The sequence below is a fragment of the Chroicocephalus ridibundus genome, chromosome 22, assembly GCF_963924245.1.
Source record: "Chroicocephalus ridibundus chromosome 22, bChrRid1.1, whole genome shotgun sequence".
Lineage (NCBI taxonomy): Eukaryota > Metazoa > Chordata > Aves > Charadriiformes > Laridae > Chroicocephalus > Chroicocephalus ridibundus.
This window is the reverse complement of record NC_086305.1, coordinates 5,585,373-5,607,862: the sequence shown is the minus strand read 5'-3', so window position 1 is coordinate 5,607,862 and position 22,490 is coordinate 5,585,373. Positions and strand designations below refer to the sequence as shown.

At 49.9% G+C, this 22,490-nt stretch overlaps 1 protein-coding gene and 1 long non-coding RNA gene across 2 annotated transcripts; both read left to right on the top strand.

Moving 5' to 3' along the window:
• Window positions 1-11,267: 11,267 nt before the first annotated feature.
• Window positions 11,268-11,855, top strand: LOC134526376 (uncharacterized). Its single transcript, XR_010073950.1, has 3 exons — window positions 11,268-11,295; window positions 11,557-11,702; window positions 11,809-11,855. It is a non-coding gene; the product is annotated as an uncharacterized LOC134526376 (long non-coding RNA).
• Window positions 11,856-11,865: 10 nt separating this feature from the next.
• Window positions 11,866-21,050, top strand: LOC134526486 (mucin-16-like). The gene is made up of 19 exons (XM_063358407.1): window positions 11,866-11,876; window positions 12,066-12,238; window positions 12,536-12,562; window positions 12,779-12,927; window positions 13,011-13,078; window positions 13,433-13,605; window positions 14,132-14,158; window positions 14,342-14,484; window positions 14,602-14,669; window positions 14,999-15,171; window positions 15,464-15,627; window positions 16,385-16,452; window positions 17,152-17,306; window positions 17,850-18,013; window positions 18,107-18,171; window positions 18,786-18,961; window positions 19,218-19,262; window positions 20,012-20,091; window positions 20,952-21,050. The coding sequence occupies exons 1-19, from the start codon at window positions 11,866-11,868 to the stop codon at window positions 21,048-21,050; spliced, it is 2,028 nt and encodes a 675-aa protein (XP_063214477.1).
• The last annotated feature ends 1,440 nt before the right edge of the window (window positions 21,051-22,490 follow it).

Genomic DNA, 22,490 nt, shown 5'->3' with positions numbered 1-22,490 from the left:
CGCTTTCCTTGGATGTGAAACCACAGCCTTCAGGTATGGGTTGCGCGTGAGTCTCCCTTTCCAGGTGCCACAAGCAGAACAGAGGGCCCATCACACTAGGTGGCCACCTAGCCTACGGAGGCAGGACCTTCTCCCTCCTGCCCTCCTTCCTTAGCACCTTCTCCCTGATGCCCTCCTGCCTTAGCACCTTCTGCCTGATGCCCTCCTGCCTTAGGACCTTCTCCCTGATCCCCTCCTGCCTTAAGACGATCTCCTTGAAGTCCCTTTCCCTCTGGACCTTCTCCTTGATGCCCTCCTGCCTTAGCACCTTCTCCTTGATGCCCCAATCCCTCTGGACATTCTCCCTGATGTCCCATTCCCTCTGGACCTTTTCCCTGATCCCCTCCTGCCTTAGGGCCTCCCCTCGCTCCTGCCCTCTCGCCTCGGGACAGTGACGGCACAGCCCCAAGACGACTCCAAAGCCCTGCCTGGCCCCGCGCTAACTCAGCACCCCCAGGGCGTTACTGCAGGCAGGAGAGCAGTGGCCGGCCACCACGCACACACGGGCTGGCAGTGCCGGGCTTGCGATCCTCTGCCGAGATGGCTGCGGGTGCCCCAAGGCCTGGCCTGAAAGCGGGACGGCACAGGGGAGGGGTGCTCAGGCACGGCGCTATGTTTTCCAGGCCAGTGAGGCAAGGGGACAACACGGGGGTGGACGCCGTCTGCAGCTACAGGCAGGAGCCTTCCGCCCTGCCCTTGGACAGGGTGGGCCTTTACCACGAAGTGAGCAACAAGACCAGAGGCATCACGCAGCTGGGCCCCTACAGCCTGGACAAGGACAGCCTCTACGTCAACGGTGACCCATGCTCCTCTCTCTGCCTCCTCTGCTCTCCCCTGGCAGCCTTCCCCAGCCCTGCTCCCTCCCTGTCCCCACCTCCAGCTCATCACCCCTCTCTCTTTCTCTCTCTTCCCAGGTTACAACGAACAGCCAGTCCTGCCCGGTGAGTACCTTGCAGGAGCAGGCTGTGCTCAGAAGGCACCAAGTGCCTTGCGGGGGGCTTCTCCTGGGCACAGCTTGCTGGGGGACAGGGCTCGTGCTCCCTGTGAGAAGCGGGCAGCCTGAAAGCCTTCCCCGTTGCGACCAGGGCCTCCAAGGAGGGGTGGCTGGCACAAGACCTCTGCGTTTCTCCACCCCGAGCCTTCACACCCTGGCTCTTGCACCTCCTCACTCCCCATCTGTGCTTCTTGCAGCTCCCAGCCACCCACCAACCACACCTGGACCCCTCCAGCATTTCACCATCAACTTCACCATCACCAATCTCCCCTACAACTCCGACCTGGAAAATCCTGACTCGGCAAAGTTCAGCACTACGAGGAGGGTCCTAACTACCATGGTATGTGGCCCACCACAGGGCCATGGCAGTGCCCCCGCTGGCCCCATAAACTTGGTGGGAGCGCACGGGGATGGCCAGGACTTAACTGTGAAACCTCTCTCCTCGGCAGCTGGACCGCCTTCTGAAGGACAGCAGCATTGGCCCCGCTTTCCTTGGATGTGAAACCACAGCCTTCAGGTATGGGTTGCGCGTGAGTCTCCCTTTCCAGGTGCCACAAGCAGATCAGGGGGCCCATCACACTAGGTGGCCACCTAGCCTACGGAGGCAGGACCTTCTCCCTCCTGCCCTCCTTCCTTAGCACCTTCTCCTTGATGCCCTCCTGCCTTAGGACCTTCTCCCTGATGCCCTCCAGCCTTAGCACCTTCTGCCTGATGTCCTCCTGCCTTAGGACCTTCTCCCTGATCCCCTCCTGCCTTAAGACGATCTCCTTGAAGTCCCTTTCCCTCTGGACCTTCTCCTTGATGCCCTCCTGCCTTAGCACCTTCTCCTTGATGCCCCAATCCCTCTGGACATTCTCCCTGATGTCCCATTCCCTCTGGACCTTTTCCCTGATCCCCTCCTGCCTTAAGGCCTCCCCTCGCTCCTGCCCTCTCGCCTCGGGACAGTGACGGCACAGCCCCAAGACGACTCTAAAGCCCTGCCTGGCCCCGCGCTTCCTCAGCACCCCCAGGGCGTTACTGCAGGCAGGAGAGCAGTGGCCGGCCACCACGCACACACGGGCTGGCAGTGCCGGGCTTGCGATCCTCTGCCGAGATGGCTGCGGGTGCCCCAAGGCCTGGCCTGAAAGCGGGACGGCACAGGGGAGGGGTGCTCAGGCACGGCGCTATGTTTTCCAGGCCAGTGAGGCAAGGGGACAACACGGGGGTGGACGCCGTCTGCAGCTACAGGCAGGAGCCTTCCGCCCTGCCCTTGGACAGGGTGGGCCTTTACCACGAAGTGAGCAACAAGACCAGAGGCATCACGCAGCTGGGCCCCTACAGCCTGGACAAGGACAGCCTCTACGTCAACGGTGACCCATGCTCCTCTCTCTGCCTCCTCTGCTCTCCCCTGGCAGCCTTCCCCAGCCCTGCTCCCTCCCTGTCCCCACCTCCAGCTCATCACCCCTCTCTCTTTCTCTCTCTTCCCAGGTTACAACGAACAGCCAGTCCTGCCCGGTGAGTACCTTGCAGGAGCAGGCTGTGCTCAGAAGGCACCAAGTGCCTTGCGGGGGGCTTCTCCTGGGCACAGCTTGCTGGGGGACAGGGCTCGTGCTCCCTGCGAGAAGCGGGCAGCCTGAAAGCCTTCCCCGTTGCGACCAGGGCCTCCAAGGAGGGGTGGCTGGCACAAGACCTCTGCGTTTCTCCACCCCGAGCCTTCACACCCTGGCTCTTGCACCTCCTCACTCCCCATCTGTGCTTCTTGCAGCTCCCAGCCACCCACCAACCACACCTGGACCCCTCCAGCATTTCACCATCAACTTCACCATCACCAATCTCCCCTACAACTCCGACCTGGAAAATCCTGACTCAGCAAAGTTCAGCACTACGAGGAGGGTCCTAACTACCATGGTATGTGGCCCACCACAGGGCCATGGCAGTGCCCCCGCTGGCCCCATAAACTTGGTGGGAGCGCACGGGGATGGCCAGGACTTAACTGTGAAACCTCTCTCCTCGGCAGCTGGACCGCCTTCTGAAGGACAGCAGCATTGGCCCCGCTTTCCTTGGATGTGAAACCACAGCCTTCAGGTATGGGTTGCGCGTGAGTCTCCCTTTCCAGGTGCCACAAGCAGATCAGGGGGCCCATCACACTAGGTGGCCACCTAGCCTACGGAGGCAGGACCTTCTCCCTCCTGCCCTCCTTCCTTAGCACCTTCTCCTTGATGCCCTCCTGCCTTAGGACCTTCTCCCTGATGCCCTCCAGCCTTAGCACCTTCTGCCTGATGTCCTCCTGCCTTAGGACCTTCTCCCTGATCCCCTCCTGCCTTAAGACGATCTCCTTGAAGTCCCATTCCCTCTGGACCTTCTCCTTGATGCCCTCCTGCCTTAGCACCTTCTCCTTGATGCCCCAATCCCTCTGGACATTCTCCCTGATGTCCCATTCCCTCTGGACCTTTTCCCTGATCCCCTCCTGCCTTAAGGCCTCCCCTCGCTCCTGCCCTCTCGCCTCGGGACAGTGACGGCACAGCCCCAAGACGACTCTAAAGCCCTGCCTGGCCCCGCGCTTCCTCAGCACCCCCAGGGCGTTACTGCAGGCAGGAGAGCAGTGGCCGGCCACCACGCACACACGGGCTGGCAGTGCCGGGCTTGCGATCCTCTGCCGAGATGGCTGCGGGTGCCCCAAGGCCTGGCCTGAAAGCGGGACGGCACAGGGGAGGGGTGCTCAGGCACGGCGCTATGTTTTCCAGGCCAGTGAGGCAAGGGGACAACACGGGGGTGGACGCCGTCTGCAGCTACAGGCAGGAGCCTTCCGCCCTGCCCTTGGACAGGGTGGACCTTTACCACGAAGTGAGCAACAAGACCAGAGGCATCACGCAGCTGGGCCCCGACAGCCTGGACAAGGACAGCCTCTACGTCAACGGTGACCCATGCTCCTCTCTCTGCCTCCTCTGCTCTCCCCTGGCAGCCTTCCCCAGCCCTGCTCCCTCCCTGTCCCCACCTCCAGCTCATCACCCCTCTCTCTTTCTCTCTCTTCCCAGGTTACAACGAACAGCCAGTCCTGCCCGGTGAGTACCTTGCAGGAGCAGGCTGTGCTCAGAAGGCACCAAGTGCCTTGCGGGGGGCTTCTCCTGGGCACAGCTTGCTGGGGGACAGGGCTCGTGCTCCCTGTGAGAAGCGGGCAGCCTGAAAGCCTTCCCCGTTGCGACCAGGGCCTCCAAGGAGGGGTGGCTGGCACAAGACCTCTGCGTTTCTCCACCCCGAGCCTTCACACCCTGGCTCTTGCACCTCCTCACTCCCCATCTGTGCTTCTTCCAGCTCCCAGCCACCCACCAACCACACCTGGACCCCTCCAGCATTTCACCATCAACTTCACCATCACCAATCTCCCCTACAACTCCGACCTGGAAAATCCTGACTCGGCAAAGTTCAGCACTACGAGGAGGGTCATGGCCACCTTGGTAAGCGGCCCACCACAGGGCCATGGCAGTGCCCCCGCTGGCCCCATAAACTTGGTGGGAGCGCACGGGGATGGCCAGGACTTAACTGTGAAACCTCTCTCCTCGACAGCTGGACCGCCTTCTGAAGGAAAGCAGCATTGGCCCCGCTTTCCTTGGATGTGAAACCACAGCCTTCAGGTATGGGTTGCGCGTGAGTCTCCCTTTCCAGGTGCCACAAGCAGAACAGAGGGCCCATCACACTAGGTGGCCACCTAGCCTACGGAGGCAGGACCTTCTACCTCCTGCCCTCCTTCCTTAGCACCTTCTCCCTGATGCCCTCCTGCCTTAGCACCTTCTGCCTGATGCCCTCCTGCCTTAGGACCTTCTCCCTGATCCCCTCCTGCCTTAAGACGATCTCCTTGAAGTCCCTTTCCCTCTGGACCTTCTCCTTGATGCCCTCCTGCCTTAGCACCTTCTCCTTGATGCCCCAATCCCTCTGGACATTCTCCCTGATGTCCCATTCCCTCTGGACCTTTTCCCTGATCCCCTCCTGCCTTAGGGCCTCCCCTCGCTCCTGCCCTCTCGCCTCGGGACAGTGACGGCACAGCCCCAAGACGACTCCAAAGCCCTGCCTGGCCCCGCGCTAACTCAGCACCCCCAGGGCGTTACTGCAGGCAGGAGAGCAGTGGCCGGCCACCACGCACACACGGGCTGGCAGTGCCGGGCTTGCGATCCTCTGCCGAGATGGCTGCGGGTGCCCCAAGGCCTGGCCTGAAAGCGGGACGGCACAGGGGAGGGGTGCTCAGGCACGGCGCTATGTTTTCCAGGCCAGTGAGGCAAGGGGACAACACGGGGGTGGACGCCGTCTGCAGCTACAGGCAGGAGCCTTCCGCCCTGCCCTTGGACAGGGTGGGCCTTTACCACGAAGTGAGCAACAAGACCAGAGGCATCACGCAGCTGGGCCCCTACAGCCTGGACAAGGACAGCCTCTACGTCAACGGTGACCCACGCTCCTCTCTCTGCCTCCTCTGCTCTCCCCTGGCAGCCTTCCCCAGCCCTGCTCCCTCCCTGTCCCCACCTCCAGCTCATCACCCCTCTCTCTTTCTCTCTCTTCCCAGGTTACAACGAACAGCCAGTCCTGCCCGGTGAGTACCTTGCAGGAGCAGGCTGTGCTCAGAAGGCACCAAGTGCCTTGCGGGGGGCTTCGCCTGGGCACAGCTTGCTGGGGGACAGGGCTCGTGCTCCCTGCGAGAAGCGGGCAGCCTGAAAGCCTTCCCCGTTGCGACCAGGGCCTCCAAGGAGGGGTGGCTGGCACAAGACCTCTGCGTTTCTCCACCCCGAGCCTTCACACCCTGGCTCTTGCACCTCCTCACTCCCCATCTGTGCTTCTTGCAGCTCCCAGCCACCCACCAACCACACCTGGACCCCTCCAGCATTTCACCATCAACTTCACCATCACCAATCTCCCCTACAACTCCGACCTGGAAAATCCTGACTCGGCAAAGTTCAGCACTACGAGGAGGGTCCTAACTACCATGGTATGTGGCCCACCACAGGGCCATGGCAGTGCCCCCGCTGGCCCCATAAACTTGGTGGGAGCGCACGGGGATGGCCAGGACTTAACTGTGAAACCTCTCTCCTCGGCAGCTGGACCGCCTTCTGAAGGAAAGCAGCATTGGCCCCGCTTTCCTTGGATGTGAAACCACAGCCTTCAGGTATGGGTTGCGCGTGAGTCTCCCTTTCCAGGTGCCACAAGCAGATCAGGGGGCCCATCACACTAGGTGGCCACCTAGCCTACGGAGGCAGGACCTTCTCCCTCCTGCCCTCCTTCCTTAGCACCTTCTCCCTGATGCCCTCCTGCCTTAGCACCTTCTGCCTGATGCCCTCCTGCCTTAGGACCTTCTCCCTGATTCCCTCCTGCCTTAAGACTATCTCCTTGATGCCCCATTCCCGCTGCACATTCTCCCTGATGCCCTCCTGCCTTAGGACCTTCTCCCTGATGCCCTCCTGCCTTAGTGCCTTCTCCTTGATGCCCCATTCCCTCTGGACCTTCTCCCTGATGCCCTCCTGCCTTAGCACCTTCTCCTTGATGTCCCATTCTCTCTGGACATTCTCCCTGATCCCCTCCTGCCTTAAGGCCTCCCCTCGCTCCTGCCCTCTCGCCTCGGGACAGTGACGGCACAGCCCCAAGATGATTCTAAAGCCCTGCCTGGCCCCGCGCTTCCTCAGCACCCCCAGGGCGTTACTGCAGGCAGGAGAGCAGTGGCCGGCCACCACGCACACACGGGCTGGCAGTGCCGGGCTTGCGATCCTCTGCCGAGATGGCTGCGGGTGCCCCAAGGCCTGGCCTGAAAGCGGGACGGCACAGGGGAGGGGTGCTCAGGCACGGCGCTATGTTTTCCAGGCCAGTGAGGCAAGGGGACAACACGGGGGTGGACGCCGTCTGCAGCTACAGGCAGGAGCCTTCCGCCCTGCCCTTGGACAGGGTGGGCCTTTACCACGAAGTGAGCAACAAGACCAGAGGCATCACGCAGCTGGGCCCCTACAGCCTGGACAAGGACAGCCTCTACGTCAACGGTGAGTATCTTTTTTTCCTGTTTTCTTATGCAGGTAATTTTTTTCATTTCTTCCTCTAATCATTAAGGACTTGTGTTTTTACCTATATGGTTTTATTTTTCTTTGAGTCCGCAGTATCTTTAGTTTTCTCTGGTAGGTGTTAGTAGATAGGTGTCACCTACTGTTTTAGTATTTGATATTCCTCAATAGATGTTTTAGCATTGATACAGGAAATTTGACCTTGTTGCATTATACCTATCTTTTCTTACACTTATTTTATCTGTCAACTTTTTTTTCCCCCTCCATTTTTTGGGGGGTTTGTTTTTGCCTCTGACCCCCTTTGTTTTGTTTTCATTTTCCTTTAATGAACTTGTCTTTCCCTTTCAGAGTTCCATGAAGCCTATCTTTTGCCAGGTAAATTTATGAAATATTCATGATCCATATATGAACTAGTTCTGTGGCATGTAAATTTCAGCATTTGTCATACCTTTTCCTAGCAGTGACACTGTGTTTCCACTGAAATGGTGTATGTTAAATAGCTATGTTAATTTTTTTATATGATTATCCTACTCCTTAACTGTAGAAGAAAAATGAAAATCAATTTGTCATTCGCTTTTCCTTGTGTTTTGCTTCCTGCTACAGCCGTATCTCCAACAACTGGGCAGTTCACAATGAACTTCACCATAACCAATCTGCAGTACTCTAGTCACCTCAGAAATCCGTATTCCACCAGGTTTAGTGCTACAGCAAGAGTCCTGACTGCTCTGGTTAGTGCGATATATTCCTGGGTTTTGGTTTTTTTTTTTCCCCTTTGTGATATGCTATGTTGCTCATCTAAATATGGTTAACTTTAAAAACGCATTCTTTTTCAGCTTGATCAGCTGTTCAAGACAACTAGTATTCATTCTGTGTATACAGGCTGCAGAATGATGGCTTTCAGGTAAGCATAATTATGTAGATTTAGAAAATATATTTTTTCCTTTTCATGACATAGTGTGATACGCAAATCCCTTAATTCACTTCTACATCATTTAATTTATCACCTGAGTCAAGCAAGCCAAGAAATCTTTAACCTTTTTGTCAACTACGTCTTTATAAACTTACTTGAATTCAGGCTTGCAGCATCTGAAAGGTCAAGTATGTTCTCAACATTTTGATAACACACTTGAAAGAATCATCGGGATGGGGGGAGGGGTAATATTTTCTTTTCTACCTGGCAATGATGTGTCATGAATATTGACTTCTGGAACAAAACAGGATTATCCTAATTTCCCTAGACCTGCACAAAAAATTGAAGGCACTGGAGTAGATGCTGTATGTACCTATGAACCAGATTCTGCTGCTTCCCAATTTGATCGAGCGATTCTTTACCACGAAGTGAGCAACAAAACATACGGCATCACCACCTTGGGAATATACAGCCTGGACCAGGAAAGCCTGTATATCAATGGTACAGTGTTGGTGTGGGGATATTCGTTGGCTAATAGTCCACAGCTGTCTTGTAGTTAACGCACAGTCATGACTAGTGTGCAGATGGAACAGCATTTGTGTCACGTATGCTTGGGCTCAACGCACGTGCTACAGAATTCCCAAAGCTGTCACCTACACAAATTCTTCTCGAACTACCACCATTCACCTTCAGAGGTGTTGCATTGTCGGTTGCAGCTTTTTTTTAAAAAAAATTTAAACAACATCTGATAAACGACCAAAACATGCTAAGCAGCATATAAATCTTAAAAGTAAAGGCAACTAATTTCAGCATGAATTGGAAACCTTCTTCCACTAGTAGTTAGGAGTCTTCTTCAAAATAACACCTTGCTGCACTATCATAAATAGTTTAAGTGACTGGTTGGAAACAGCAAATCTATTGTCCTTCTGTGGCATTGTTCACCTGTACAATAATCTGACTCAACCGTCTCTCATTAGTAGCATAATTCATTATTACTTTGTCCTTTCTCCTTCTAGATTACCACGAAGCTCATCTCATGCCTCGTAAGTACTTCTAAGTAATTAAAAAGCCATAATGCCCTAAGTGTCAATATACAAGAAAGAGATGAATGGCTGTGCAGGTATCTTGTCTTTTTTAGCCTTTTAATGCAACTAGAAGTAAAAATGCAAACATTTAACAGTCAGAGGAATTATCTACTAAGCACCATCAGTATCAATTGTCTCACGAAGCATTTGAATTAGATCAGGTCAGCAGGAACTGTGTGAGGAGACCTGTCTGCAGGAACACACAGTTACACTCTTGGGAGGCTGGAGGGTTACTGACGGCGACACGCAGTTCAGTCTTTCCCAACAGCAACACTACGTGTAAAAAGAATCCGAGGTTGAAAAAGCTAGACCGTCAGGCCAGTGTGGTTAAAGGACAGGAGGGTTTGTACCCAGCAGGATAAAAGGGGAGCTGGAGTTAACCTCAGCTCCTCCCCTGAAGTGGTCGGGTACCTGCTTACAGCCTGCTATGACTGGCCTCCTGGAGGGCTCTGGATGAGCTGGAGAGTCCTCCTCTGCTCCACAGATCTATGCCCTGCGCTGCTGCTGCCATCATCATTCCATACCGAGCTGTTCAGTGTAGTGCCCATCCATTTCAGCTGACAAGAACTTCCTTATCCTTGGCTTTAGCAGGTTCATGAGTATTTTTTTTTTTCCCCCCTCTCTCATCGCCACAAATTTTCTGCTTTTCTTGCAGCAACATCTCCACCTCCTCCTCTTGCAAGAGAGGACCAGTTCACAGTGAACTTCACTGTGACCAACCTCCTCTACACATCAGCCTTCGGAAATCCGAATTCTAAAAAATTCATTGCTACCAGAAAAACTCTGGGCTACCTGGTGAGCGTCAGTCAGGTTCCTCCTGCGGCTATCTTCTTGTTGGTTTTCGTGTTTATTCACTGTGACTTATCAATGGCTTCTTTTCTTGGCAGCTTGATCGTGTGCTCAAGAACAGCAGCATTAGCCCTGCTTACACTGGATGCACAGTGGTGGCACTAAGGTAGGTACATCCTGGAAGTGTTATAGAAGACAAGAGCAATCCAAATTTGGGCTGACAATAGGATTATGCAGAAATCTTTCCTTCACATATAATTCCTTCCTGATTTTGTTTCTTCCTGGCCTGGTAGAGCCTGTTAAGTTCTAGAGAACGACAAGTAGAATCACAGCTCATTTATGATCCCTTGTAATGAGGTGGTTATTGCTTAATCTCTTCTGATCATGCCTGCATTGATTTCACACCAATTTTGCACTAAAGAGGGTAATCTGACTAATTTTAAATGCATTTCAGTTAGATCAGAAAAGTGCTGTTCCAATTGTATAAACCAGCATAGTACTAAATTTCCAGAATTCGAGGGCATTCTTTCATTTAATTACATTGTTTTACATTATTTGAAGGGGAAATCCAATTCCGTGGTAGTGTGCAAGCAAACTCAAATGCACAGAAGCGTCATTCAGGCCTGCAAACACATGTGTGATTTTTCAGGTCTGTGAAGAGCAGAGAGGGCACTGCCATGGATGCCGTCTGCACCTACAGAGCCAATGCTACCACTCCGGAATTCGACCGAATCGAGGTTTATCGCCAAGTCAGCAAGATGACAGCCAGCTGCACTGAGCTAGGACCCTACAGGCTGGATGCGGCGAGTTTTTATGTTAGTGGTAAGTGGCTGAGCTGGCGTCAGGAGGGAATCCTCTCCTGACTGCTGATATATTAGGAGGAACTGAGTTACTACATAACCACAGAAGCAATAAAATCTGGAGAGCGCGCAAGAGCAAATGGTCAGTGAAGCAGGGGAGGCACTGTCACTCATAGCCTTCGCACCTTGTTATTCTTTTGAACTAGCTTTGCCAAATAAAATATATAATAAACCAGGTCATTCCCCACAAAATACAAGGATTGACCACTCCCGGTGCACTATGGAATGCGTTCCCCTGCAGAGGAACAGCACTAAAACTGGACACCACCTGACAAAGTCATACTTAAATTGTCCGTGCAGAAGTTAAATTGGATTTAGAGCATAGGTAAATTCCCTCTCAACATCCCTAAGGAAGGGAGAATTCTGTGCGCTACTATCTAAGAAAAGCAGCACCTTGCCAACAACATACAGCGGTATGAATGTACGTTTATGCCTAGACAGCCATCAAATCAGTCCTTCTTGGTAAACGTTTACACAGGATCTCTCAGACAAAAGTGATTCAAGTTCTGCATTCCACTGTGTGCCAGACCTTCCAAATTGTAAGCCAGTTTCTCAAATACTGTCCTTTTTCTTCCCCTCACAGGTTATAATGAACTGCAGCCTGGACTAGGTAAGTACCTTTAAAGAGCAATTGAAAGGGCAAGAAGATTTTCTAGTTAGCAATAGCCAAAAAAGAAGGTTGACTAACCAACCAAGAGCACTGCTAGACTTATAAAACAATGTTAAAAGGAACTGGGAGCCTGTTAGGGAACTGCAACTGCTATGACCCTGAAGCCAGCTAGAATACCCGAGTATTTTCTTTTAGCGTTTCCTCTAGGGATGACGATCACAAACTGTATTTTCAAGCAATAATTTGCCTTGTTCATTACAGCTGTTGGTCAAGGAACAGAACCTCTGGCACCAGCAGTGAGGAACTTCACGCTGAATTTCACTATAACCAACCTCCAGTTCACTGCAGATCTGGCGACGCCAAATTCTAAAAGATTCAAGTCAACAGAAAAAGTCATGTACCATTATGTGAGTCCGGCAAAATGATGCCCTGCTCAGGCACAGTTCTTTTAATATCTCTAATCTCTTACCTTTGCCACGACATTTTACTTAAGTGTTATTATTAAATTTCTAGGTTGATCCTTTACTGCAAAAAAGCAGCATTGGCCCCGCTTATCTTGGCTGCAAAGTAATGACATTCAGGTAAGAGTCATGTCTGGGAAAAGTCCGCATTACTTTCTTCTTAAGAAGTTGTTTCCCATTTCCCAGCATCCAACACATTAATGTAATGTCACTTCGTCGTTTTCCTATATGCGTCTTTGATCTTCTAAAAGTGAAGACAGACTTCTCAATAATGACCAAAACATCCTAAAACGATGCCTCATTCCCTAGGTCAAAGAAGGACCGGGATGATACGGGAGTAGATGCCATCTGCAGCTACAGAGATGAGCCTTCAGGTCCCAAGTTCAGCAGAGAGACAATTTACTGCGAACTGAGCAATATGACAAATGGCATCACCGAGCTGGGACACTACAGCCTTAACAGCCAGAGCCTCTACGTTAACGGTACCGAGACCGCCTCAAGGCACCACTCCTTATGTTGACACAGAGTCTTTTGGAATGAGAAGAGGATCAAGCACACCTCTTAAAACAGATAACAAAAAGTAGAGGGCAAAAAAATCGTAGTCACTAAGTTAACACAGTCGTGTAATTTAGTTTAGATTTAATTTAAGTTACTAAGTTACAATTTAGTGATCATGATCCTGAATCTTTTGTAATTAAAAAAACAAAACAAAACATGTGCCTAGTCCTCCCAAGACCTTCTTGGATTATTTTCCTAATATTTGTTCATTTCTTTTTCAGATTACAACGAACCACACAGTCTGTCAGGTGAGTGTATTTAAAAACAGATACACATTAAAGCTCCTCAAATGCAGAAGTTGATTTTGTTTCCCTGATTTGGAAACGCTCATAAGATTACAAAGTATCCGAAATGCGCCAGCATGTTCATGTGTTTTCCTGCTCTAAACAAAGGTAAAACAGTAACAATACTGTGTCATATGAAGATTCTTACTTTATGGGTGTAACTTTTGTCCTGTCTCACAGCAGGGAAGTCAACCCCCACCCAAAGCCCAGGACCAAAACCAGAGCAATTCACACTCAACTTCACAATAACCAACCTCAGGTTCACGACAGACCTGGGGACACCAAGTTCTGCTAGATTCAATTCTACTAAGAAAATAATGCAACATTACGTAAGCCACAGTCACATTGTTTTGCACTGAAATCACCCGGTATTTTGGGTTTCCCCGTACTCACAAAGACCTTTCCTTGCCAGATTCAGCCCCTGCTTCAGAAGAGCAGCATCGGCCCCCGTTTCACTGGCTGCAAAGTGATAGGATTCAGGTGAGCGACGTAGCTGAAAGATGATTAACTTCGAACTTTAGCATATGGGTTTCCTTATGTTTCACTGACACTTAAACAACTAATACGAGTTCCTTTTTCGAGAAGTCAGTATCATTATAATAAAGGTTCCATGTGCTTTTGTATAGTCCTTGTCTTACAAAGCCTTTTTCTTTGTAGTACCATATCTCAGTAGTTTCTGCAGTTCATCTCTGAGAACTATGGGCAGATTCGCAATGTTTTGGGTTGTGTTGGTTTTGGGTTTGGTTTTTTTTTTTTAATCACATCAGAAAAAAAAAAAAACACCACAGATTTTTGGAATAACTAACAGAACCTTCATGATATTCAATTCCTCAGGTCAGTGAGGAACGGGGATAACACAGGAGTAGACGCCATCTGCAACTATGGAAACGGCTCCCAAGTGCCCAAGTTTGACCAAGCTGAGGTTTACCAAGAGCTAAGGAGCATGACAAATGGCATCACCCAGTTAGGAATCTATGACCTGGACAACAAGAGCCTCTATATCAATGGCAAGTGCTTGATTTGCTCATTCCTCCAGGCACTAGGGCAGTTTGGGGCTACCTTGGGCATCAGGGAGCACATCAACGTAGCAAAAAAAAAATATTGACCTTAAGAAAAAGGTGGTCCCACTGAAGTTTACTGCATAACTTATGTGCATAAGATGCAGCCTATGCTTCCAAGAACAACTTCACATGGACATTTTTGAAGATTTTAATTTCTCTATTACATGGAAGAGTGACTTAACTTTAGCCTTGACCTCAGTCACTCGCCTGCGTATGAGCATTTCACCTGATTTCTATCCCACCAGTATTTAATTTAAACAGCAGCATATCTATTTTCTCACTGTAGCCTTCGCTATTATGAAAGCGCCTTGTTGTGCTTAAGCAGTAGGTTGTTTGTTTAATAGATTCACACCCTTGGGGACAGGTTCTGATGATTCATTCCCAAGCCATCCATGTAATCATCCCCCTCTTCTTTCATTCTCTTAAGTGCACAGTTCTCTTACGTAAGGTTTCTCTTGCCTTTCCTTTCCAGGTTACAACGAACCACTTGAGAGATCATGTAAGTGTTTTGCCAAACTCATTCCAGAGAAAGCTATCAAAGGAGTGGTACACTCCAAAAAAAACAAGAGGGGAAGAGATTCTCCAGAGTAGCCTTGAAGTGTGCTGGCGTTGGGAATGGCTTTGAAAGTGAGGATAGCTTTTTGTATCGCAAGATCCTAATCCTTCTCCCCTTTGCTTATAGCTCTGAGCATAACTACCGCACCAAGCCCAACATCCAGGCATTTCACACTGAATTTCACCTTGACCAACCTCCGCTACACTGCGGATCTGGAGACACCAAGTTCCCGCAAATTCATTTCCACAGTGAAAATTATCAACCATTACGTAAGTCTGGCTTTGGTTCTGCCCGTTTTGTGTTACGGTGGGGATCTTAATCTGCCCACGTTAAACTCAGGACATGCTTTCAAGTTCTCAGTTGTACTTTTTTTTTTTTTCTGATAGATTGACCCTCTTTTCAAAAGCAGCAGCATAAGCTCTGCCTACACAGGATGCAAAGTGATGAGATTTCGGTAAGATTCCTGAATGAACTGTTTCTTTATCTGCTTTTATACACCTTAAATTTGGGTAAGTCACAATAGATGTTCTGATGTCAGAAAACAGAAGCCAGTGACACCTCCCTGTGCGTTCATGATTTTCTTGCTGGTATCTAAATGGTAACCTTTCCGTATCTAAATGTCATTGCCACAATATTCTTGAGAATCTGCTGAAAGACGTGTCAGTGCCCAATTGCACCGACAGCTTTCAGTGCCTGTTGTTCCTGGGCATACAAGTTACAGAGGGTGTTTGTTCTGTAAGCGTCAGCAGCGGCCTGAAGAACATGTCTGACATTTTTCCTTAGGTCTGGGAGAGACAGGGATAACACAGGCGTAGACGCTGTCTGCAGCTACAAAACCAATGACAGCCTTGCCACGTTTGACAGAGAAAAGGTTCATCAGGAGCTGAGCACCATGACAAACGGTGTCACCAAACTAGGGCACTACAGCCTGGAGAGGAACAGCCTGTACGTCAACGGTAAGCATCCGTGACCAGTATCAAGATGTAATTTTGGGATCACCCGGAGATCACTTCTCATTCTTCCACTGCAGCAGGGCTTGAGCACCAGTGAACTTCACCTTTGGCTTGCTGGTATTCTGTAGGGTTTGATACTATAACAAAACCAATCCAGCATGATATTGCCATTCTAGAAGCATTTCCGTCCCTTAAACCATATATAAGCTGAACAGGGATTCGGTTCCTATATTACTTTTGGGGTACAGAAAGATCTGATGTAAAAAAATCAATGCACTCTACCTTTTTCGTTTAGGTTTCCCCCTCACAGACACAGCTAACACCAGAAAGCCTGTTGTGACTGAAGCTCCAGCCAAACTGGGCTACAGACTGAGCTTTAGGATAGTCAATGAAAATCTAACTAACCCAGACCCACAGTCTCCGGAGTACAAAGCAGCAGTGGAAAGCATCGGTAACAAGGTAAGGAGATGCAGCTCAAATACCGTCACATCTGCACCAGGTGAATTTTGCTGATCTACTTGCCATAGGCTTTTTAATTAAAAAAAAAAAAATAATCAGCATTTGAGAACAAAAAGTTCTAGAATCTAAAAAGATGAGACTGGCCTTTGAATCACTTTTGGTTTTGTTATTTTACATGTGATCCTAAGAAATTATTTCCAAAGATGTGCGCTACAAAAACGTGGGGGGTTTTTAAACACATTTTAAACACGAAAGAGGTTTAGGTCGTCCGTTAAATGCACACTCACTCAGCACTTCAGTCCCATCTCCAGAGGTGCAGACAAACCTCTGCCAGCTGAGAGGTCAGCACATACACAATTCATTGCCGAGAATCTTCAGCACCAATCTGCCAACATATCAACCCAATAAAGCCCTAATTAGGTAGGCTTTGCTTTTTAGATGAAGCCATAACATTCCGTACTTGGAGTTCCGAGGCTGCCCTGTGACGTGTGGCTGAAGGTGACAGCTGTCAGTCAGCAGATCGTGCTGTTTAACGCGGGCAGCTTGCTCAGATAAGACAGAAAGGCTTGCCACGCTGGAAGTCAGACTCCACCACCAGAAGGCATATTCTGAAGTGAAAACGAACTCCCACGAAATCCAACTAGCCCCCCCAAAATAATCTGGTCTACGTCCAAAGTTAGAGGGCCTTCTGCTGCCCTAAAGCATCTACCACGAGGCCCAGAGCTCATTAATATTTAACATGACATTTTTATTTCAGATGAATCAACTGTACCGTCAGAGCAACCTGCGAGACCAGTTCCTGAACTGCAGTATCACCGGGCTGAGGTCTGTGACACAACCTGATTTTGTTTGAAAGGTTGCCACACCCTGGCACCATTCCCTAATGGCCAAGTGCCACCGTCCTCTGCAGAATTCCTCCCCTCCATTCTCACGTTGGGAATTATTTGCCTCATGCCCTGAGAAGCCCTTTCCCAGGCTTCCCAGAATTCATGTTTGAATTTTTCCTGACTTCGTAGGGACCGACATTTCTCTAAGGCTCAGTCAGGATTTCTGCAAGGCACTCTTAGGTCTCTGAATATCCCGGTAATTACCATCAGCAATCTTAGCTCTTAATGAGGACCAAATGGTGATCCTGCAACCTCCACTCTCCTCCTCCCCGCTTGGGCTCCACGAGGTTTGAAAAGTGGGCTCCAGGCGTAGCTGGAGTGTCCCTCTCTAGATGGGAAGAGCCTTGGGCAAGGGACCCTCACACAGGGTGAAAGCTTTTTAAAAAAGTGCTGATCGTTCATTGTATGTGTGCAGTAAAACTGAAGTTTGCAGAGAGAAGAGCTCGTGGTATTGCATTTGCTGTCCCTGGCCAAAGGAAGCTCCCAAAGCAGCCTGTTCCACATCTCTGAATAGCATCACCTTAGCTTAAAACTCTTAACAGAATAGCAGGAACCCTTCAGGAAACCCTTTCCCACACGAAGAAGTTTTATGATCATCAGCCTATTTATCTCAGAACCTCTGTTTCTCTGTCCACAGGAGGGGATCCATAGTGGTCGACTGCAACTGCTTCTTCCAGCCAGAGCCCAGCATCAACAGGGCCGTGGTTGAAAGGACTTTTCAAGACGGGACTTCAAATGCAACGGGACTATGGCTGGGAAGCAGTTACCAGCTGCAAGGATTCGCAGTAGACGGTATGTAGAGCTCAAACCACAGCTGCCCGGTTTCCACCCAGACCAACCCGCTCGGCCATGGCATCCACGGAATTCCCCAACTTCTGCTCTATCAGAAGCTGTGTTTGGGGGCCTTGTGGGTGTGTGGAAATACAGCGACGTCATCAAGTTGAATCACTGAACTCAGGTCAGAGTTGGACAAGTCCTTTGCCGCATTCAGCCTGGCTCAGTGTAGCTCTTTAGTCCTCAGTGGCTTAAGGTCTTGATGTTCAATAATAAGAAAATGAAAGGGTAACTATTCAGCACAACTTCAAGCATTTAAACAGGCTTTTAGCTTTTTTCAAATGTACAGCTTCCCAAAGAAATAAGTGGCCTAGTACATTGCTGAAGGACTGATTCAAAGGGAAGACTGGGAATTTGTCATCAAACCCAAATGCAAGTTCTGTTAATCCGTTAAGACTTCAAGTTTCCCCAGCTAAAAGCCTGCAGATCAGTGCTGCTTGGCAGAAGAGCCTCTGTTTCTCTCTCCTGGAATTTGTACTGACTTTTCCTCTAAATTTCCAGGCTTGGAACTAGCGATTGAGGCAGCAACTCACAAAACACCCCTCAAGTCTGGGAAAGAAAACTTCAGATTAAACTTCAGAATCTCCAACCTGCCCTACTCCCCAGAGCTGCAGGACTCCGGGTCACCGATGTACCGAGAGCACAAAGAGAAAATTGAGAAAGGGGTAAAACATAACAGCAATAACTTGATTTCCCTGTCCAGATCAAAGATGTATGAAATTTACTCAGTTTTCCACTATTTTGTCTCTTCCCACCAGCTTGACGTATTCCGAACTAGCAGCCTGAAGGACTACTTCGCTGGGTGTACTGTTGAGAGCTTTGGGTAAGTCCTGCTCCAAAAGTGTTTTTTCTTGGGTCCCCAAAAGAGCAGTTAGCAGAGAAGGCATTCGAAGCCGCAGGATGGCGTTTATGCCTCATTGCCAGCCTTTGTGCTCAGGATGACACATAGGCACCTTCATTCACTCTCAGTTTTGCCTTCGCCACAAAAGGTTTCTGTCCAAATGAGAGGTGGTTTCGTTTCCATGCTAGCAAAGCTGTTTTCGTGCATAAACAACTCCAGAGTAAAACAAATACCGAAGGAGCTAAAACTCATCCAAACTGACCAGCCTGAGAACAAAATCTACTTCCGTGTGTCCTTCTCCAACACTTCTTTGGAGGAACACAAGAAGCTGAGCTGATTTACCTCGTAGAAATGCCTTGCCTGGGATTAAATCAGGGGATGGATTTCACAAGGCTGCATGAGTTCCAGTTTCATCTAGCATAAACTGCAAAAAACTGATCCCATGCTAATAAAAAAAACCCTGATCCCATCACTTAGACATCTGTAAAACCCGAGCCTGATTCTGAATCCCTCTCTCTGCCTCTGTTCAGCTCTACCTTTCCCCCCCTGGCTCCTCTCCTTCTCCCATAATGATGATTCTGGCTGTCATCCCCCAGGCCTGTCCGTGGGAAAGCTTACACAAGTGTCACCTCCACCTGCAAATTCACACTGGACCCCTTCTTGAGGATTTTACAAAAGCAAGAGGTGTACGAGGAGCTGAAACGCCTGACGCACGGGTTCACCAAGCTGGGCCCCAGCTACGAGCTGGAAGAGCAGAGCCTGGTTGTTGAAGGTGAGAGCTCCTGCCCTGACTCTGCGGGAGGTCGCGGCTGCCCCATCCCCGGAGGGGTTCAGGGACAGGTTGGACGGGGCTCAGAGCAGCCTGGGCTGGTGGGAGGTGTCCCTGCCCAGGGCAGGGGGGTTGGAACTCCATCATCTTTAAGGTCCCTTGCAACCCCAACCATTCCATGAGTCTATGCGTGTTTGTTAGTTGTGTTTTAGTCACCTCTAGAGCGCTCTTTCTCACCTGTCCCACCCTTTATTTCCAGGTTACTCTCCAGTCGAGACAGATGAACAGGAGTCCGGAAGATCTGGTAAGTGCTTTTAGGGAGGGATCGACCCCACAGCCACTGAATACTTGAACTGTAGCAAGTTAACATCACATACCTCGAAACGGCGACTAGACCCGTGCAACAGCCCAGAAATCCAGGGCTCTTGGTAGCCTGGCAGCAAAGAACAGGTACCATCAGAGCCAGCCACCCTGAGGCAAATGGAAGTGAAGGACAGGCAAAAGCAATACAATTTGGAAAGCTTTTTTGGAGCTCTGGCACCACTAAACTTTGATAACTGCAGTATTTACCAAAAAATCCAGCTACAGTGTTGTCAGCACTAGCCACAACCCCAGAACTGACAGTAAACAGGAGGAAAAAAAAAAAAATCATTAGTCTGAACTGTTGCTTTTCCAAGCACCACAAACATGCTGGCAAAACTAACTACAGCTTTTACTGACACCCTTAGCCCTGTCCCCTTCTCCAAAAAACCTGAACTTTGTCTCTCTGAACATCCCTGAAACCACGGGAGGGCTCTGACGCTCACCGAGGTGGCATTTAAAGGTAGATCCTTGGACCCTCGCTCCATTTTACCAAAGTTTCTGTACATCCCGCCTGTCTTCCCATTGCCGGGGCACGTTTCCCCCGCAGCCAGAGAAGGCCAGATGCTGCCTTTCAGCAGTTCTGCCTCACCTACGCAGCGCTTTCGAACTTCACCGGGGCAAGATCTCCCTCTCTCTGTCCCACATACAGGAGTCCAAAAACACTGACGTGCTCTTATTTTGCCTTTGCAGAGCTTCAGTTCTGGGCAATTATCCTCATCTGCGTTTTCACCCTGATTGGTTTCATTCTCCTCCTCTTGTTATGCTTCCTGGTAAGTGGCCCCTTCGCCGCCCTACTTCTAACTTGGCTCCAGCAGGGCCGAGCCACCCGGGGACCTGCAGGAGGGACACTCGGCCACATCCACCAGCAGCCCAGCGGGAGCAGCACCTGACACGCGTGGTCATGCCAAACCCACCTCCAGCTGCTGCCGGCTTGAAAGCTAGGACTTGTGCACAGGAGGCTGGGGAAGGGTATTTATAGTCACCTAAAAGTAGATTTCTAGGAAGGGAAGCACGGGATCATGAATGAGAGAGAAAAATAGAAAACCAAAGGTAAGGCCAAGGGGATGAGCAGGTTGAATTGGGGGGGGGGGATCTCCTGCAGCATTTAAACCTTTTCCCTGTCCAAATGACTGCAGAAGGATCAGGTTGTAGATAAGGGAGTGCAGAAAACTACGTTTCTAATAGCCCGCAGGAATCGCATTCAGAATGTCGTATTCAATGCTTTTAACAGAGTGCAGCAGCCTCGCAGGGCTCCGGCTGCACGCAGGAGCAGGCCCGCGTCTGCTCTCTGCTGGGCATTTGACAGGGGAGAGCACCTTAACAGCACTGTTTCAAGAGCAGCTGCGTTTGCTCAGCACCAGCTAGAAGAGAACAGCTAAATCCACAGGGAACACGGGATACCGTCCTTAGAGGTTCGGGAGTGAAAGTTACAGTCAGCAAGATTTAGAAGAGGAAAAACCTCGGATTCAGAACTGGGGGTTGTGCTAGTCTCTGCCTAGGCAGCTTTAGGCAAGTATTTAATCAGAGGGATTTATTCATCCCCACCTGGCAACATGGTTTGAGGGCATCTAAGGAAGGGTAAAGACTTTTATTTATTTATTGCCATTAACATTGTTCTTTTTCCCACCAGATCATCTTTTGCCTAAGAAGAAAGTCGCATCTATATCAGGTTCAACAAGGCATGTACGGGGTGTACTTCCCGCACCTGAACACCAGAAAAGTGCATTAACACGACAGGTGACATCTGTCTTCAGACCTGTTTGTCCACCAATGAAGGAAAAATGTTTACATGTACTAGAAAAAATGTTTCTTTAATAAATTATGTTTGGCATTTTCTCTTGTCTGGAGGCAAATCTTTGCACTATTACCACAACCACTTCCATGCGATGGGCAGCTGCCAACAACGCAGACATTGAGGAAAATATTTTTTTTTAAAGCACTGCAGTATTTTATACAAATATTACACAACCAACAGAAAATAAAGACTACCAGGAACTGCAGTTTGCAGGGCTCTTCAGTGTTAGTGTCAGTTCTCCGGAAAAGGCTTAAAATTATACTAATTTATAGATTTTGGGGGACTGGCTACTGTAAACTTCATCTAGATTTTAGCTTTTTCCCCCCCCCCCAATTTGTCTTCTAAAATGTAAACATCTTACCCTGATTAAAACATTTCATATGTTTAAAATTATGTCAACAGATTCTGTAAAGGCAGATTGCTAAACCTGAGCGCGACACAGCCGCTCTGCGTCTTCTCAGATTGATGCTGATTTCAGCTGAATAAATGCCGTGTTTATTGCCATGAAACTGCATTTCCTTCTCTTTCCTCTGCAGTGAGACTTTCCATCCCAAATCAGAAACTACTTTCGCCCTACTGCAACCCCTGAGCGCTGGCTCCTCCCTTCTCCCGGGCATCCCATAGCGCAGGGTCTGACCTTACAGGGATCAGGACCTTTTCCTGCCCCTCCAGACTTGCCCAAGAGCCTCAATTTTCTGCCGAGCACAGGAGATGGTGCTGATCTCTCGGGTAATTAGTTGATACCTCTCTAGGTAATTAGTTGATGCTATCATTAGATGAACTCCTTGCTGAAAGTGAAAGCTCTAGAATTAATGAAACCGTGATTAGTCATTAATCCTTCCACTGTAGGCAACGTTTCCACCGGCAATCAAACTGTCTTTTACTGTCACAGTAAAGCTCCTCCATGGCAGGTTGGACCGGTTCATGCCCCAGGCCAGGTTCCTCGGCGTAGAGCGGAGTTTCCTACACAGAGGATTAGAAACCTGTTTGCTCCATCAAACAAAGGTTCTCAAGCACCCAATATTATGTCAGTGACATCAGATTAAAATCTTCCACGGCTGCTTGCAAGAGACCTTTGCAGGTTTCCATCCCACCCAGCACGCCCTGGCTGCAGCAGCCCCTGCGGGACAGAGGAGCTGAGAGCAGAAATGACTTCCCAGCCCGGGCTTTGCCGCAGGCACTCCAGAAAAGCTGCTTGGCAGAGCGAGCTGGGGGGGGTCTGGCCATTGGAGCACCAGCTCCTGACTTGGCAGCGCTGGGCAAAGCCCCGGATCTTCAGGCGACTGTCCCTGCTGCGCCACCCTTACCTTCATCCTGCCCTGCTCCCCCTTCACCATCCTCTCCAAAACACAACTGATGGCAATAACAGCGCAG